An 18,113-nucleotide genomic window follows, 5' to 3' on the forward strand; every position below is an offset into this window, starting at 1 on the left:
TATTGGTCATCAGGGAATGCACATCAAAACCAAAATGCGATAACTTCACGCCCACTAGGATAGCTAGAATTAAAAAGTCAGGTAATAATAAATGTTGGCAAGGATGTAGAATGACTGAAACTCTCACATACTGCTGGTGGAGATGCAAAATGGTGCAGCCACTTAGGAAATCAGTTTGGCAATTCCTAAATGTTAAACAGAGTTACTATGTGATGAAGCAATTCCTAGGTATGGGCTCAAGAAAAATGAAAACATGTGCACACAAAAACTGGTCCATGAATGTTCACAGCAGCATATTCATAATGGCCAAAAACGGGAAACAAATGTCCATCAAAAGATGAATGAATGAAGTGCGATATATCCATATAATGGAAAATTTTTTCGGGGATAAAGAGGAACAAATGCATGCTACAACCTGGATGAACCTTGAAACCATCATGCTCAGTGAGAGAAACCAGTCACAAAAGGGCACACATTGTATGAGTCCACTCATGTGAAGCAACCGGAACAGCTATATCTATAGAGACAGAAAGTACATTAATGGCTTCCAGGAGGAAGGGGTAATACTGGGGAGTGACAGCTAATGGGTACACAGTTTCTTTTAAGGTGATGAAAATATTCTGAAATTAGATAGTGGTGATGGTTACACAAGTCTTTGCATATACTAAAAACCATCATTATCATAGGTTTTAAATGCGTGGATGTGATGGTGTGTTAATTGTATCTCAATAAAGCTGTTGAGAGAAAAGAGATTAAAAATGAAAAAGACTAATTTTATTATATGATTCAGTGTTTTGTAAGTTAGCTACTCAAAACAACTAAAATTAGATTTCCCATCACCAGGGATACCAGTCCCACACTTTGGAAACATTGTTTTAATTTAACTCTAAATGAAAACAAGAGCAGCTGTGTTTTCATAGCTGTGCCCCAGAGTTACTATGTTTCCTCTAAGACCTGGCAAACACCCAGCAGTGTTCCCCTTAATCCATTTTTGGAATTCTGAAAGGAAGAACCAGCTGGTACATCTAGGTCTCAGGCCAAGGAATCATATGGGCATTTCTGCTATCCATACCCATGAAAGATCTTCAATGCCAGACATTGAAATAGCTAATAGTGGTGATTTGAAAAAATATATAGTGTTTGATTACCGAATAATTTTTCTCTGAAGAGTTATGGAAATGCCCTTACAGTTTGCTACCGTATTAGCCAAGAGACTTGTGTGTTGTTTTAGATTCTTTCCCCAACTTTGACTTTTTTTTCCCTCTTTTTTATTGATGTGTCGTTGATTTACAATGCTGTGTTAGTTTCAGGTGTATAGAAAAGTGATTCAGACTACTATGTATGTAGCCTTTCAGATTCTTTTCCCTTATAGGTTATTACAAAATATTGAGCATAGTTCCCTGTGCTGTACAGTAGGTCCTTGTTGGTTATCTATTTTATATATAGTAGTGTGTATATGTTAATCCAAAACTCCTAATTTATCCCTCAACTTTGACTTTTGTATAAACATGGAGGGAGCACAGGGTTTAGGTGGAAGAAGGCTGCCTCTTGGCAGATCTTGCAAGATCTTGCTGAAAGAGTGTTTATGAACACCTTTCACAAAACTACAGTTTCTCGATGAAGAGTGGGCACTTGCCTCTAAGATAAAATGCAAGCTGTGTCTCTCTGTGGTCTCTAATTTTAATATATGTCAGACCTGTATTTAAGGTTCAAACAATATCAGAAAAAAGTTATTATGAAAAACTGGGAAGGGAACTATGTAAATATGGTAGCCATTAAGAACTGACTTTTATTTTTGTATGTGTGTTGCTTTCTATATAAAGCTCCTGTTGGAACACCAGGATGCGATTGCCCCTGAAAAAAATGACTTACTGAATGAACTTTTGGAATTGCTGGGAGAGGTACCTAATGTGGAATCTTTCCTTGGTAAGGGCTTCTTCCCTCTGGTTTATATTTGATTGGTTGGTTGGATGGTTGGTTGGTTTTCCTATCCTAGATCAAAAAATCTTTTTAATTTAATACTTGTTTATTTAAAGGATAACTACACTAGCCCCTTCCTACATGAAGGATTCTGTAATTCTTAGTGTGCTAGATTATCAAACAATTTGATACTCTTGAAGCTCTAGATACATCAAAAACGATTTGTCAACCATAAAGAAAGAAAAAGAGCGAAATTTATTAGACGTTCCTTGCTATGTTCTCCAATGGTGTCTTTTATTAACAGTTCTCTCTTTTAGTAATCTTTTTGAAATTTCGAATATTGATGTCCTATGCTATTTTAATGTTTAATTCCGAGATTTTTTAAAGTGTATTGGAATGTGTTTTCTTTTTTTTTTTTTTTTTTTTTTTTGTGGTACACGAGCCTCTCACTGCTGTGGCCTCTCCCGTTGCGGAGCACAGGCTCTGGACGCGCAGGCTCAGCGGCCATGGCTCACGGGCCCAGCTGCTCCAGGGCATGTGGGATCTTCACGAACCGGGGCACGAACCCGTGAACCCTGCATCGGCAGGCGGACTCTCAACCACTGAGCCACCAGGGAAGCCCTGGAATGTGTTTTCTTCTGAGGACCATGATCTCCTGTTCAACTACCGAGCCCATGTTTCCTACAGAACCTTTATCTTACATTGTTGATGCCACTGTCACAATCAGTGAATTGGAAAAATAACAATATTTTATTCTACAGGGGAAGGAGCTGTTGACCCCAGTGACCCTGACAAGGTAAACACACTAAGTCAACTTGCAAAGACTGAGATTTCCCTTTTCCTGACCAGCAAGTACGACATAGGGGATGGTGAAGCTATAGATGGCCAAAGCCTCATGATCAAGTAAGTTTGGAGCTTAAAGAGCACATGTCTCCAATTATGCATCTTAAACCATGCAAATTCAAATAAGGCTAATTCCTCAAATAATCCATTTTAAAATATCTAAATATTGAAATACATTATGTTTATCCATCAAACATCTAACTAAGGAATAGTAGACTCTTTGTAATTTAAGAGAGAACTAAATATCATGATACTTTCTTAAAGCCTATCTTGTGTTTTAGTTTTCCTTGTAGTAATTTGATTCCTTTCCTTTAAGAAATGATTAACTCAGCTGGTGAAAGGCCTCACGTAGCTGAAAGGAAATATCTGTTTCAGTGGTCAAAAGAACAGTCAAGGAAATACCTTGAACCTAATTAATTTTCTGGTATAAAATGTTAACGTAAAAGGCACACACGATAAGACATAATGCTGTTATCTGATTTATTAGACACCTTGCCTATTAAACTAAGCCTGGATATCTTGACCAACTTTGACTTTATTTATACCCAGTTTCTTGTTCTCAAAGATTTCAAGCGAAGCTTTCACACTTTTAATTAATACTGTACTTTTTCAGTCAAGGCCTCATGGACATTCCACATCAGTCCTGTATATACAGGGTAAGAAAAAATGATCCATCACCATAAATCGAGACGCCTTAAACCAAAGCCAGGTGCTCACCAAACAATACAGTTTTTAAGAACTAATATAACCAAAAGGATTCGCATTAGCACATTAGAACAGTTGTACGTTGGGGTGAGGTGGAGAATGGAAATGGGAAATGGGGAGAAAAGGAAATAAATAAGTATTTAAATAATACTTCACACATGACTTCCAAGGCACAGGCCCTGAATTCTGAGGTTGTTTTAATTTGCTACAGGACCTTTCTGTTCTGCCACTGACAGGCTTTGGACAGTACTCATTTCTAGTTGATTTTTTCCAGATATTCAATCCCATGAAAATGGCAAAAAAAAAAACAAAAAAAACTTAGTGTGCTATGTTGGAATATGTACATAGGTGCTTCTTCTACTAAGCTTGTTTATTTTGTGCTCCGATTATCTCTAAGGATCTGTTTGTTCACGTAGCCGAATACTTGAGTATCTACTCTGTGTCCATGGCACTGGGCTTGAGGCTGAGGACACAGCGGTGAGCAAGCCATTAAGGGTCCCTGCCTTCCGGGGGTCTGCAGTCTGTTGGAGAGCACAGCTCACTTGAGGGACGCAGGACTCCTACACAAACTTGGCTTCATAAGAGTTGAGGGCAGTTCCTTTAAACTACTGATGATGAAGTCAGATTGCACTTGCAGAGACAGCTCAGAACAGGGCAACAGAAAAAAGGGGGAAAACTGTGGAAGCTACTCCCTGAGTTCCTCTGAGCATGTGCCAATTACAAAGGTAACTGGAAATACAGATCCTGTGGTTCCACCATGCAAATTAAATTAGGCCAGTAATCCTGTGATCTCATAAGCTTTGTCCTTTAGAAGTAACAGGAAGAAATTTTTTCATAATTAATTTTGTCTGTTACTTGAGCACCATTTTCTAAATGCAGTCAACTCAAATGTCTGCATTAATGAATGGAGATCATGATTTGGGTAGTCTAAAATATCAAATAGTCTGAACATCGTGTATATTTATACTTATTTCTGAATCTGAGTCCCCATGGTTCTGTGAATTTTTGGAGTGCACATTTCAAAAGCAAAACCATGAAAGTCAGGTGTGTGGGGCAGCAGTGCAGCTTAGCCAGGAAGGCCTGGTGCATTGTCCTACTTGCCTCAGCCCTTGTGTGGCTCCCTCCCCACCGTACGCTAGAAAAAAGTACTGTCTACTTCTTCAATCACCATTCCAAGTAGAGCCAGCCAGTGGTTTTATTTATTTACTTACTTACTCTTGTATTTTGTAGTAAAATACACACAACATAAAATTTACCAATCTAACCTTTTAAAGTATACAGTTCAGTGGCACTTAGTACGTCCAGAATGTTGTGCAAGCATCACAACTGTCTAGTTCCAGAACACTGTTATCACCCCAAAAGTAACCCTGTATCCATTAAGTAGTCATTTCCCCAATGACCCTGGGGCATCTTTTCTGCTTTCTGTCTCTATGAACTTGCCTATTCTGGAAGTATCATATAATGGAATCATACAATATGTGGCCTTTTGTGTCTGGCTTCTCTTATTCAGCATATTTTTGCTGAATAACATTCCATTGTATGGACATACCACATTTATCTTGGACATTTGGGTTGTTGCTACCTTTTGGCTATAGTGAATAGTACTACTGTAAACATTTATATACATCTTTTTACTTGAATACTGTTTTCAGTTCTTTTGGGTATACACCTAGGAGTGGAATTGCTGGGTCATATGGTAATTCTGTTTTGAGGAACTGCCAGACCTTTTTTCCACAGTGGCTATACCATTTTATATTCCTACCAACAAAGTATGAGAGTTTCAATGTTTCCATAATTCACCAAAATTTATTTTCTGTTTTGTTTATTTTGTTGTTATAGCCATCCTAGTGGGTATGAAGTAGTATCTCATTGTGGTTTTGATTTGCATTTCCCTAATGATTAATAATGTTTCTCTAATGATTAATAATTAATAATGTTTCCATGTGCTTGTCAGCCTATCTTCTTTGTAGAAATGTCTATTCAAGTCTTTTGCCCATTCTTTATTTGGATTGTTTGTCTTTTTGTTGCAGAGTTGTAAGAGTTCTTTATATGTTCTGGATGGTAAACCCCTATCAGATATATGATTTGCAAATATTTTCACCCCTTCTATGGGTTGTCTTTTTATTATTGAAGTATAGTTGATTTACAATGTTATGTTAATTACTGCTGTACAGCAAAGTAATTCAGTTATATATATACATTCTTCTTTTTAATATATTTTTTCCATTACGGTTTGTCATAGGCTATTGAATATAGTTCTTCATGCTATACAGTAGGACCTTGTTGTTTATCCATTCTATATATTAAAGCTTATATCTGCTCCCAACCTCCCACTCCATCCCTCCCCCAGCCCCACCACCACCCCGCTCCGGCCACCACCAGTCTGTTCTCTATGTCTGTGATTCTGTTTCTGTTTCATAGATAGGTTCATTTGTGTCATGTTTTAGATTCCAAATATAAGTGATATCATATGGTATTTGTCTTTCTCTTTCTGACTTATGTCACTTAGTATAATAATCTCTAGTTGTATCCATGTTGCTGCAAATGGCATTATTTCAGGGCTGTCTTTTTATTCTCTTGGTAATATCCTTTTCTGTAGAAAAGTTTTTTAACTTAATGAAATGCAGTTTATCTATTTTTTGTTGTTGTTTCTTGTGCTTTTGGTGTCATAAGAATTCATTGCTCAATCCAAGATCATGAGGATTTACTACTGTGTTTTTTGCTAAAGTGTTCTATAGTTTCAGCTTTTATATTTAGGTCTGTGATCCCTTTTGAGCTAATTTTTGTGTACGGTGGAAGGTCGGGGTCCAACGTTATTCTTTTGCATGTGGATGCCCAGTTTTCCACAACAATTTCTTAAAGAGACTATTCTTTCTCCATTAGGTGGTCTAGACACTCTTGTCAAAAGCCAATCTACCATACATATATGGTTTTCTAGACTCTAAATTCTATTCCATTGATCTATATGCCTATCCTTATGCTAGTACCACACTGCATTTATCACTGTAGCTTTGTAGTAAGTTTTGAAATTGGGAAGTATGAGTCTTCCAAGTTGTTCTTTTTGAAGATTCTTTTGGCTACTTGGGGTTCCTTGCAATTCCATGTGAACTGTAGGATCAACTTTTCCATTTATATAAAAAAGGCTATTGGGCCAATGTTTTAATAGATTCAATAATTTACTGCTTTCATAGGCCTCTGGGGTCTAGAAAGCCTTCCTCTGGGCATACTTCAAGATCCTGCTGTTAGCAGAGCCCTTCACTAAGCAGCCCAGTGGATCATCGTGGATAACAACTTGAAATGAAGACTGACCAAGTAGCCTTCCCCCAAAGTGGAATTTGGGTATTGCCCAAAACAGTCAGTAGAGTTCGCTCCATGATGTTAGGCTAGCCTTACTTCCAAATACATTATACCTTAAGTATATATTTCAAAATCTTGATGCTAACAGGTAAATATAAAATGTGTCATTGACAAGGAGCTTGGAGACCACCTAGTCTGAGTCTTTATCTCTGAGGTGAGGAAATTAAATTCTAAAATTATGGGAAGCAAGTAGATGGGCACTGACATGCTTTAAATTCATAGGCCATTGATGTTCCATTGATAGACACTTGGAAATACTGATTCGAAAACTCTTATGGGGATGACTTTCTTCCAAGCAATAAACCAAATTCCTAACTCAAACATAAAATATAGTTCTTGAGACTCTTCATTAGAGAACCAAATTTAACTGAAATCAGACAGTGCCTTTCAGAAGTTACTAAGAAGTAGACAGTCATGGAATGCAGAGCTGTTGGGGATAAAAATAACTGGCTTTTCTCTATCAAAAAACTATTTTGCCTCCTTGTTAAATAGGTTGTGTTTTTAACTTTCAAAATGCCCCCCTTATTATTAATTACAAAATCACTAGCTTTGCCGTGATGAGTAATTCATCTTCATGAGGGTCCCTGAATAAGGCACTGTTAATCCTTATGCTTGTAAATTTAATTCCATGCTAGTTTCATAATTCTTAATAATTAGATGAGGATGAAGATGATAATAATACCAAACACCTGTGTAGTACTTACCATGTACCAGGGACTGTCCTATGGATATGGGTATAGATAATAACAGATAACAACATGTATAACATAACAACATCCATGAGTCATGTAATACTCTCAGCAACTCCAAGAGGTAGAGGTTATTACCTGGGTTTTATGTAAGAGAAAACTAGGCACAGAACAGAAAAAAAAACCCTTTCCTGGTAGTATAGCTAGTAAGTGGGGCATAGGTTCAAATCCAGACAGTCTTAAATCTTTCTGGGCCTACACTCTTTTTTTTTTTTTTTTTAATTTATTTTTTGTGGGGGAGTGGGTAAAGTACATTTATTTTCTTCTATAGGTGTTTCTTTTTCAAAAAAAAACAAGGAAAAGGAGAAAAAGCTCCAGCACCCAATGTCCACTGGGCTTTAGTCCTTGGGGAAGGAGGTGCCCCACGTACCTGGCCCCTAGGCTGACCCCGCCCAGGGCGTTGGAGTGCCGCAGCTTCAACAGGGTGAAGCTGGAGAAGGAGTTCTGAGCCTGGATCTCTCTCTCCTGGGTCAGCGCCAAAAGGAAACCTTCCCTCGGCAGCTCCCAGCTCTTCCACACAGAGCCACACACGGGATGGGAAGTGGGCCTACACTCTTGATCACAAGGTTTTACAACTTGAGGGCAAGGTCACTGTCCTTTGCACTCTTAGGGATCATAGAATAAATAATAAGAATGATAGCAGAGCAGTTATTGTATACCTGATGCTGGGGCATTGCTTCCCAGGCCACAGAGAAGGAATGGCATAGAGTAAGGGACATGAAGGCACATGGTGGAATAGGAAGAAACATTCTATTTCTGTTTCCCTTCCATATCTTTATGGAATAGGGAGCCTCGGTTTGGGCTATTGCCATTTTGCTAATACTACCAAGCACGGTGATATTAAAAGGACAAACGAACAAAAGAGCCTGGTTGAGGAGTCCTAGGGAGACCTGGGATTACAGCCCCAATCTCACACATTAGCCGTTGGACTCAGCAAATCACTTCCCCATTTGTTTCCTCATCCATCAAATGGAGAAGAGGGGAGATGATGGGAAAGGGGGGACTCTGGTGAGTAAATGAAGTCACACAGTGACACCTTATAAATTATAAAGAACTGTACAATGGAAAATCTCTCTCGGGCTTCCTTGATGGTGCAGTGGTTAAGAATCTGCCTGCCAATGCAGGGGACACGGGTTCGAGCCCTGGTCCAGGAAGATCCCACATGCTGTGGAGCACCTAGGCCCGTGTGCCACAACTACTGAGCCTGTGCTCTAGAGCCCGCAAGCCGCAACTACTGAAGCCTGCGAGCCACAACTACTGAAGCCCACATGCCTAGAGCCTGTGCTCTGCAACAAGAGAAGCCACTGCAATGAGAAGCCCATGTGCCACAAAGAAGAGTAGCCCCCGCTTGCCGCAACTAGAGAAAGCCCGCGCGCAGCAACAAAGACCCAGTGCAGCTAAAAAAAATAAACTAAAAAAAAAAGAAAAGAAAATCTATCTCATTATAACTTATGATTCAACTTATAGTATGTGATCCTTTTGGCCTTTATTAAGCTTGCTTTTCTATGAAAGTATGTGTGTAGGTAGAAGGCATTATAGATGGCTTTTATTCATACTTAGCTGCCTGAGTGCTTTAGTTGTCATCTCTTAAGAATTTTTTTCCTATCACATAATTCAGTTTAGGCATCCATCATCCCAGTTGCAAGATTTTCTTGCTTGTAGTCCAAGCTGGCAGTAAATGAGCAGTAAATGGCTAAGGAGATATTCAAGGTCTGGTGATAAAAATGTATAATCATGTTATTAGAATTTTAAACAATTGGAATTTTTTTTTTTTTTTTTTTGCGGTATGCGAGCCTCTCACTGCTGTGGCCTCTCCCGCTGTGGAGCACAGGCTCTGGACGCGCAGGCTCAGCGGCCATGGCTCACGGGCCCAGCCGCTCCGCGGCATGTGGGGTCTTCCCAGACCGGGGCACGAACCTGTGTCCCCTGCATCGGCAGGTGGACTCTCAACCACTGCGCCACCAGGGAAGCCCTGGAAGTATTTTTTAGCTTCCACAAACACCAATTCCTTTTCAACCTTGGGCACACCGTAAGGCAGATGGCAGAGAGGAAAGCTCAGGAATGGTCCTGGTCAGAATGTGATAACAGACACCCTTTGAGTGCAATGGCCAAACCTGAGGGACCACACCAGTTTACAAGCACCAGGCGGTCTCATTCATTGACCATGGGATTTGAGCAGAGCTGTGATGAAGAAACTCCCTGGTGTATTTCTTTTTTTCTTAACTTTCCTAATTCAGGGAGGGTGGCGGAGTTTGACCAGCCTGTCTTACCTATTATATGAACAGCCATGGGGCCAAAGCTTGAACCGGTTGATTTATGCTGGTCAGACCATATCTAGAATATTGTGTTTGCATTGAGTTGGGGAGGGGACATGTCTTAAAGTCATTGGCAAACTGAAATGTGAGCAGGACTGGAAACTCTCTTTAACTCCTATTGTGAAGAGGCACAATTCTGGCACTCTCTGCAGGTTAATGAGGGGCTGATGAGGAGGAAGGGGAAATCAACTTGTTTCCTGCCACTCTAGAAAATAGGATGTGACCTTCTATAACGATTGAACCTCTTAGGTCTTAGCTGACTCATTTGTAAAATCAGAGATTGGACTGTTGCCCAAGGTCCCCCTCGGTGCTGATGTCCTGTGACTCACTGGGTCCAGTGAGTGGACCGTACTGGAAGGCAGGCCTCTCAGAGTGGGCTTCCCATTTAAGAATGGGCTGTTCCAGTGCTGTGCTCGCCAACAGAGATTTCATGTCAGCCACACAGTTACTTTTAAATTTTCTAGAAGCCACATTTTTAAAAGAAACAGGTGAAATTAATTCTAATATATTTATTTACCCCAATATATCCAAAATGTTGTCATTTCAATATGGAATCAGTGTAAAAAAATTGTTAATGATACATGGTACATTCCTTTTTTCATACTGAGCCTTCCAGATCTGGTGTGTGTTTTGCCCTTAATGCTTATCTCAGTTTGGACCAGCCATGTCTCAAGTGCCCACTGGCCACCTGCTGACCAGTGTGGATGTTATCTTGGGCAGCACAGCTTTAGTGACCATGTGAGTGCTGACCACATGTCAGACCCTAGAGAGAGGCTTTACGTGCATCTGTCATTCAGTCCTGAGAGATTCCCATTACATAAATGAAAAAAAAAAAAACCCACCATAGGGACTTTATAATTTGCACAAGTCCACACACCTTCTAAGCAACAGGAACCCTGATTCAACCTTAGATCTGTCTGACTCAGTGTTCTTAACCATTAGGCATACCATAGGGTGAGGTACTGAACTCCCTGTCATGAAACTGGATGGTTATTTACGTGTAAGATGTCTGGGGTAGAACTTTGGCAGTGGTTCCAGTAGAGGCCTGACATAAAGTAGAATTTCAAGAGAAAGGCTGTGTGAGCAGTTTGTCCTCCAGCCACTCCTGAACAAATAAACATTCTTTGTCCCTAGCAGGGCATACTTGAGTGACCTTGGTCATTTTGGTCATCAGATAGCGTCTAAAGAGTCGAGCTGGGAGTTTCCTGGAAGCATATATCGTCAGTCATTCCTAGAATATTAGTTCAAATAAGAGACAGTCACTGTATTTACATTTGTTAAAATCACCCAGAGCTTTTATTTTTAACTCGATGTTCCAGCTTAATGCATTTATAATGATGATTGGAGGAGGGAGTTGTGTGGGACAGAAAGGATAGATACTTGGCTCCCTAAGCCTCAGGAACAGGGCCGTCTCCCACATGCCTGTAATGAGCTGTGTGCCCACCTCTGACTCTTGGGGGAGCATTTCTCTGTGCATTCCCAGACAGCCTGTAAATCCCCAGCAGCGAAGGGTCATGGGCCAGAGGAAATGGTTGTGATCATTCTTCTCATACAGACTTGAAATAAATCAGAAAGGAGAAAAATAATGGTTACAGATGGTTTATTGGATTTTATCCTGTTTGCAAAAATAATATATCTGGAATTCTCTTTGAAAGTTTCCTCTTGTCCTTTGGGAGCAGTCGCCCCAATGCTTCAAAACATAAACGATGTTTTATTTTCATTTTCCAATTTTCATGCCGTGTGAACATTTTCTGCTGTAGTTGAGGAAGAAATTCATCATCCAGTGATACCATGTAATGCCTTGGAAAGAACTGAGGTTCAACGCAATGAGAGTGAAACTTAAGACGTTGTTGGTTAGACCTGTTTGTAATTTAAGGCAACTTCTGTTTATGTTCCCCCCCACTTTTTTTTTTGAAGGGACTCGATGTCCAATAATGTTCCCACTTATGTAAAAGGGAGCACACTTGACCATTTGCCTTTTATGTTAAAATCTTCTTACATGGTTCCATAACCTGATCTTTAATTAGTAAAGAGTGGCTGATTACCCTAAAGAACACATATGAAAAAATAGATGGTTTTAGCACTAACAGAGGGGTTTGCCAGCTGTTGTTACCGAGCAGCTCTTCAGTTCTCTCCCACCCGATGGGTTCGTCCCGCCACCAGACCTGAAGCTCCCAAACACCCATCCTCCTGGCTGCTGTGTCATCCAGCAGCCAAAGCCTCCACAGCCCACACAGGACTTGGGCTCCCACTGGCCTTCACAGTGTTTCATAACCTTCTCAGAGCAGGAAAGCTAACAGCTTCTCTGGCTCCTAAAGGCTTAGGATGTTTTCAACAGGCTCAGAAGTTTAAATGTTACTCAAGTTAGGAAAGGGGGACCTTTCCTGCACCCTCCACAGTCACGGGCCAAATCATCCTTCCTTCTCGTCAAAAAGTAGTCTCGATCTAAAAAGAAGAACAGGTACTTAGATAAGGAATCTTATGACATACTTGTGCCCATGATACACTATAATCTGACAACATCAAGCATATAAAACCCAGACTTCGATTATTAAGCATTCGCAAACTTTGGGGAGCCTTAAAGCAGATGTGGTGGAGTTCTGTGAGATGGCTTTATTTTAAGTGATTCTCTTTGAGGCTTCATCTCTGTAGGTGCTTGTTCACTCCCTTGGGAGAAGCAGATTTTTGTGCATTAGGACTGCTGTCTGAAAGCCTGTCTCTCCTTTCTGTATTTTCTAAGGACCAAAAAGCTGATCATTGATGTGATCCGGAACCAACCAGGGAGCACACTGTCAGAAATCTTAGAGACACCAGCAAGTACAAAACAGGTAATTGGCCTTAGAGTGTAAAATAATAAGTACCTTTGATGTGAGTTGATTTTGTTAACAAATCTTTGTGCTAAATGTTTATTGTTACCTCAGAGAAACTGTATCTGACACGGTTTGGAAGTAAGGAATTCAACCGAGTTCAGCTATATGTAAAATCCATGGAATATCAGTGTAATGAAATAGAAAAATGCAGCACTGAATTTATGCTGAATAATTTTGTCCTAGACTAGGAAGATAGTGCTGGGTCTTTCAAAGCCTCTGAATGTTCATTGTAAACTTTGAACAGTGAGTGTAGGAAACAAAGGAAAAGAAGAATGGACTACTTAAAAATGAAGACTGGGCTTCCCTGGTGGCGCAGCGGTTGAGAGTCCGCCTGCCGATGCAGGGGACATGGGTTCGTGCCCCGGTCTGGGAAGATCCCACATGCCGCGGAGCGGCTGGGCCCGTGAGCCATGGCCACTGAGCCCGCGCATCCGGAGCCTGTGCTCCGCAACGGGAGAGGCCACAACAGTGAGAGGCCCGCGAACCGCAAAAAAAAAAAAAAAAAAAAAAAGAAGACTGTATTCATTGCAGTGGATGGGCAAATAAGTCACTTAAGAGATTGTTCTGGTTGACAGGATACAGAAAAATACCTTTCATATTTTATGTTTTTGCTAACTTGAAGAAATGAAGAAATGTCCCACACATTAAAACTGTTTTCCAAATGCTTCGGAAGCAAACGTCTTGAGTCCATTAGGTCAGAGCACCATTATCCTGGTGTAAATAACTGAAGTTTATTAAACTTTAATAACAATCTTGCAATAATCCTTTTATCAGCATCCTTGAAAATGCATCATTATTTAGTTTGTTCTGAATTAATTTCAGTGATATTGCTTTAGTTTCGATAATTGCCACTCCCTAAACAAACGCTAACAAAATTATCTATTTAGTTACTCTTAGCTGGGCTACATGTAATTTCCTGAATCATTCTTAATTTAATTGGTTGCCAAGAAATCATTCTGTCACAATTTTTAATAAAAGTATATATATATATATATATATAATGTCAAGTTATCTGATGTTTGTTAACGTGTGAATATTTTTAAACAAGGTGGGTAGAATATTTTACTGAGTATGAGAATTTTAATTCTTAATGAATATTTTATTTTTCCCCAAATGTAGCTTAATCACTAAGAGTGGAGACCTCCGAGATCAAGTATAGCTCTGTAACTCCTAGCTCTGTAACTCTAGGCACTTAGAAATATTTCTATGCCTTGATTTCCTCAACTGCAAAAAGGGAATAATAATAATAGTACCCAATTCAGGAATAACTCAGTTAAAACAGTTAAGTGGGTAGAATAATATCTGATACATATTAAGTTCTCAACGATATTGGCTGCTACTGTTACTGTTTACTGCTGACCTGGTTTACTGTTACTGTGCACATAAAGTTGATCTGTCATTTATATTCTTAGACTTTGTCTGCAGTGTCAATCAGTTGTCTGATTGTGACGTGGGAAGATCACCAGTCTCTTGTTATTACTGGTTTTTTGAACAAACTATCCAAACTGTCTTGATTCATTTATTTACTTATCATTTATTTGGAAACTTATTTCGTGCTAGAATACTCTTAATTTCCTTTGGTTCAAAGAAACCCTGCAGGTTTTTCAGAGTCGGAAGTTTGAGAATGATTCCCTTACCAGAACAAAGCCTTTACAGCTTATGAATCTCTGTAAATATGGCTGATGTTAGAGTTTAGTTCAGGGTTCTCATGGCCACGTTTTAGTGGATAGTCTAGTTTTAGTTTCCTCATCTGGACTATCGTATCCAAAACTGATATCTTTCCATCCAGAGAATTATAAAATGTCAGTTATCCCTCATAATCTGTCCATTACTAAGGTTACTTGTCATCTTAGCAATAAAGTAGCTATTTAGAATTTCGTTCAAAGTAGGCCTGCCACCACTGCTATGTTTCTCAGAAAAACAAAGTAATTCCTTCCCAAAGACCTACTTCAAAACCCATGAAGAACGTATTGTAATTCTGTCTCTGGACCTTGGCTCGAGGACCTCTTTCATTTTGATATTAACTTGCCTTATACAGCTTCTGAATCTGAGATTAGGGCATCAGAGATAAGTCAACATCTTGATATTCCCTTTCCAGGAGCTAGATCATGCCGCAGACATGGTGAGCCGTGCAGTTTTAGATTCCAGGACTCCCGAAGACATGAAGCATAGCCAGTCTATGGTTGAAGATGCACAGCTGCCTCTTGAGCAGAAGAAGAGGAAAATCCAGAGGAATCTTCGGACATTGGAACAGACTGGACATGTGTCATCCAAAAATAAATACCAAGACATTCTCAATGAGATTGCCAAGGTTGCTGGAAAGAGTATTCTTTCTCCTTTGCTTAGCAGATGTGTTAATCATTGGTCACACACATGCTGGGACTCTGAGGTGACATGAGGAATTCATAGTTATATACATATGGTTCCTGTCCTCCTCAATATTACAGATTTTTTAAGGTTTCAGAGAAGTTGATGACTTTTCATAGAGAATAATCACAACTCCCCCAAGTCATTAGAAGAGTTGAAACACACCAGACGTAAATGCTTAGGAAATGTAATAGACAAGTTTCATCGATTGCTTTAAATAAATTGCTTTAAACAATACGTACTAGTTTTAAAAGTGACACTTTTAGGAGAGTTCTCTCTTGAGTTGTTAGTTGTCATATAACCCAGTTGCCCATGGGACCTGCCACTGAGATGGTACCTCTGTGTCCCTGAGAATTTTCCTCTAAGCAGTTTAGCCTGAATGCAGTTCAGACTTAAAAGTTAGTTTCTGTTTTCTCCTCCCGTATTTTGACAGTTGAGAAACTTCCTGAGAAAAGGATATCAAATTAGTGCAAGGAAACATCACAGGAAAAGGCTAGATCTGTTTGCCAAAGATAAGGAAGTATATATTTTGGGTTAAAAAAATTTTTTTTCATTCTTTTTATCCAAACATGCAAATTAAAATGGGTCTGGAGGTTAAGGACAGTTACATGATCAGAAAAAAAATAAATTTTCTTAACTTCTGGGAGGGAAATGCACTCAGCTTCATTCTTCCTCGGAAAGTTATGGTCAGTCCTGGCAGTAATGTTTTTTTCTATAGCTCTGGGGTGGAAAATATGTCTCTTAGGGAATGTGTAGTAGAGAAATTGATGCTTTTGTCTTGGAAAAAGCAAAAAGCTATCATGAAGGCATCCCCCAAAATATTCTACTTAATGAAGAATTTTTACTCAAGAAGGATGTGTTTGTCTGTCTTTGGATTCCTAGAGGAATCTTTTTTAACTGTCCACAAAGGAAAAATAGTATTAAACAGGCACCATTTTCTTAAATGAAACATTTTTTTAATTTACCAATTAGAATTACAAAAAAAAAAGAATTGTGTGTGTGTAAGATTAAATATAACGTATCTCTCGTAAGCTGTAAGCAGCTTGGTCAACTTTATGTTCTAGGAACTCTATTTAAATCCAAGTAATAGTTATCCATGTTGAATTTTTTCAATCAGTCTTGAGACCCCAGTTGTTTTTGCAAATCTTGAGAAATATTTTTCAGATTAAAAAGTGTATTGTTTTTTTAATTTCTAAAATAGGGGATTCCCTGGCAGTCCAGTGGTTAGGACTCTGCACTTTCATTGCCAAGGGCCCAGGTTTGATCCCTGGTCAGGAAACTGAGATTCCCACAAGCCCCATGGGGCGGCCAAAAAAAAAAAGAAAATGAATGTAATGATGAAATGTAACCCTTTTCAGGGTAAAGTATTCTTCAAAGTAGAATGTTCAAAATATTCTGAAGAAATTTTCTCCTGCTAAAGTCTTCCTTGTGCCCTTTTAAAAACACTATTTCTCCTTATACAATTAATCTAAAATTGCTTCTCTGCTTTTTCATCAACCTTAGCACCTCTCTTAAAATGAAATACAGACACTCCCAGTTCTAAAGTAAAAAGGGAACATTTTGGTGTTGAGAGTTTAAAATGAGGTGACTAAAATAAACTACAACAGTCACAAATAGTGATTTAGTACTAGATATTCTTCTTGTCCCAAATGGGCAGTATCATAAAGCAAACTCCTGCTTAAATCTCATACCATGGCCTTTCCTTGTTATTTTAGGATATTCGAAATCAAAGAATCCATCGTCAGCTTCGAAAAGCTGAATTGGAAAAACTTCAACAGACCCTGAATGCACTTAACAAGAAGGCAGCATTTTATGAAGAGCAAATTAATTATTATGACACCTACATAAAGACTTGTTTAGACAACTTAAAAAGAAAGTAAGCTGAAATCATGTATTCTTTTGTAATGTCATGATATATATGGGGTATCCATTCTTTTACAATCCTGGGCTGTCGGGTTGGGTGTGCTAGCAAACTTTTGCTTTATTATATAACCAAAAACTAGAATCTCAATTTTATGATTTGCCACTGTGAGCTAAGAAGTCAGGAGTGAATTTAGAAACATGTTACTTCTCAATTAACATTGGCATTAAAGTAGTTTACCCTGTTGTGTTTCAAACAAGTAGCTTTAAACACTTCGGGAAGCACTTTCATTATTCCTTCGTTTTTAGTCAAAGGTGTGTTTTAAACACTATTATTTAAAAAAAAAAAAGCTACCCTTGGGGATGTTAACAATAAACAGTTTTTATATACTTGAAAATGTTAGGTAACACCAGGTATTTGCTATTGCACAGCACAGCTCAATGATTTTCAATTACTTACTGGTTTTTAAAAATTATTTACACAAAAGACAAAATTTGTCAGTTCTCTATTACCCATTAGCATACATATCATAGATTTCTTTTCACAATATAGCTACTATTTTTTTTTTTTTTTCTTCTTGCGGCACGCGGGCCTCTCACTGTTGTGGCCTCTCCCATTGCGGAGCACAGGCTCCAGACGTGCAGGCTCAGTGGCCATGGCTCACGGACCCAGCCGCTCCGCGGCATGTGGGATCTTCCCGGACCGGGGCACAAACCCGTGTCCCCTGCATCAGCAGGCGGACTCTCAACCACTGCACCACCAGGGAAGCCCAATATAGCTACTTTTAATGAGTGTTCTTTGCTCATAATTGCTCTTATCAATAGACTAAGGTCAATATTAATCAAATTTTAATTACCCATTTAAATACATAATTCAGTATTTTTATGTAACCCTTGTAGTCAAATTGACACTAGGAAATGGTGCTATATGGAAAAATCAATTACATTAATCATAGATTTGATGAAGGAATATAACCAAATTTCAATCTCATTTATCTGTGCCGCACTAGTTCTGAATTTTAATTCATTTGCTTGCAGCCTGTAAATTACTTTTATGCTATTCCTGGGAGGAAAAAAGTTGGTAAAGCTAATATTTAGTAGAAATAAGCTTGTCAGGGGTTTTCTTT

The 18,113-nt window shown here is 39.0% G+C and overlaps 1 protein-coding gene across 1 annotated transcript in view; it reads left to right on the forward strand.

Annotated features, from left to right (window-relative positions):
- The window catches only part of IQGAP2 (IQ motif containing GTPase activating protein 2), a 289,265-nt gene that overhangs the window by 264,022 nt on the left and 7,130 nt on the right, over positions 1–18,113 (forward strand). The window contains exons 29-33 of the mRNA XM_082650860.1: positions 1,824–1,926; positions 2,682–2,823; positions 12,630–12,717; positions 14,858–15,070; positions 16,842–17,002. Coding sequence (XP_082506986.1) covers positions 1,824–1,926; positions 2,682–2,823; positions 12,630–12,717; positions 14,858–15,070; positions 16,842–17,002 — 707 coding nt within the window. The remainder of the gene's footprint in view (positions 1–1,823; positions 1,927–2,681; positions 2,824–12,629; positions 12,718–14,857; positions 15,071–16,841; positions 17,003–18,113) is intronic.

Source organism: Grampus griseus (assembly GCF_964374135.1).
Source record: "Grampus griseus genome assembly, chromosome: 3".
NCBI lineage: Eukaryota > Metazoa > Chordata > Mammalia > Artiodactyla > Delphinidae > Grampus > Grampus griseus.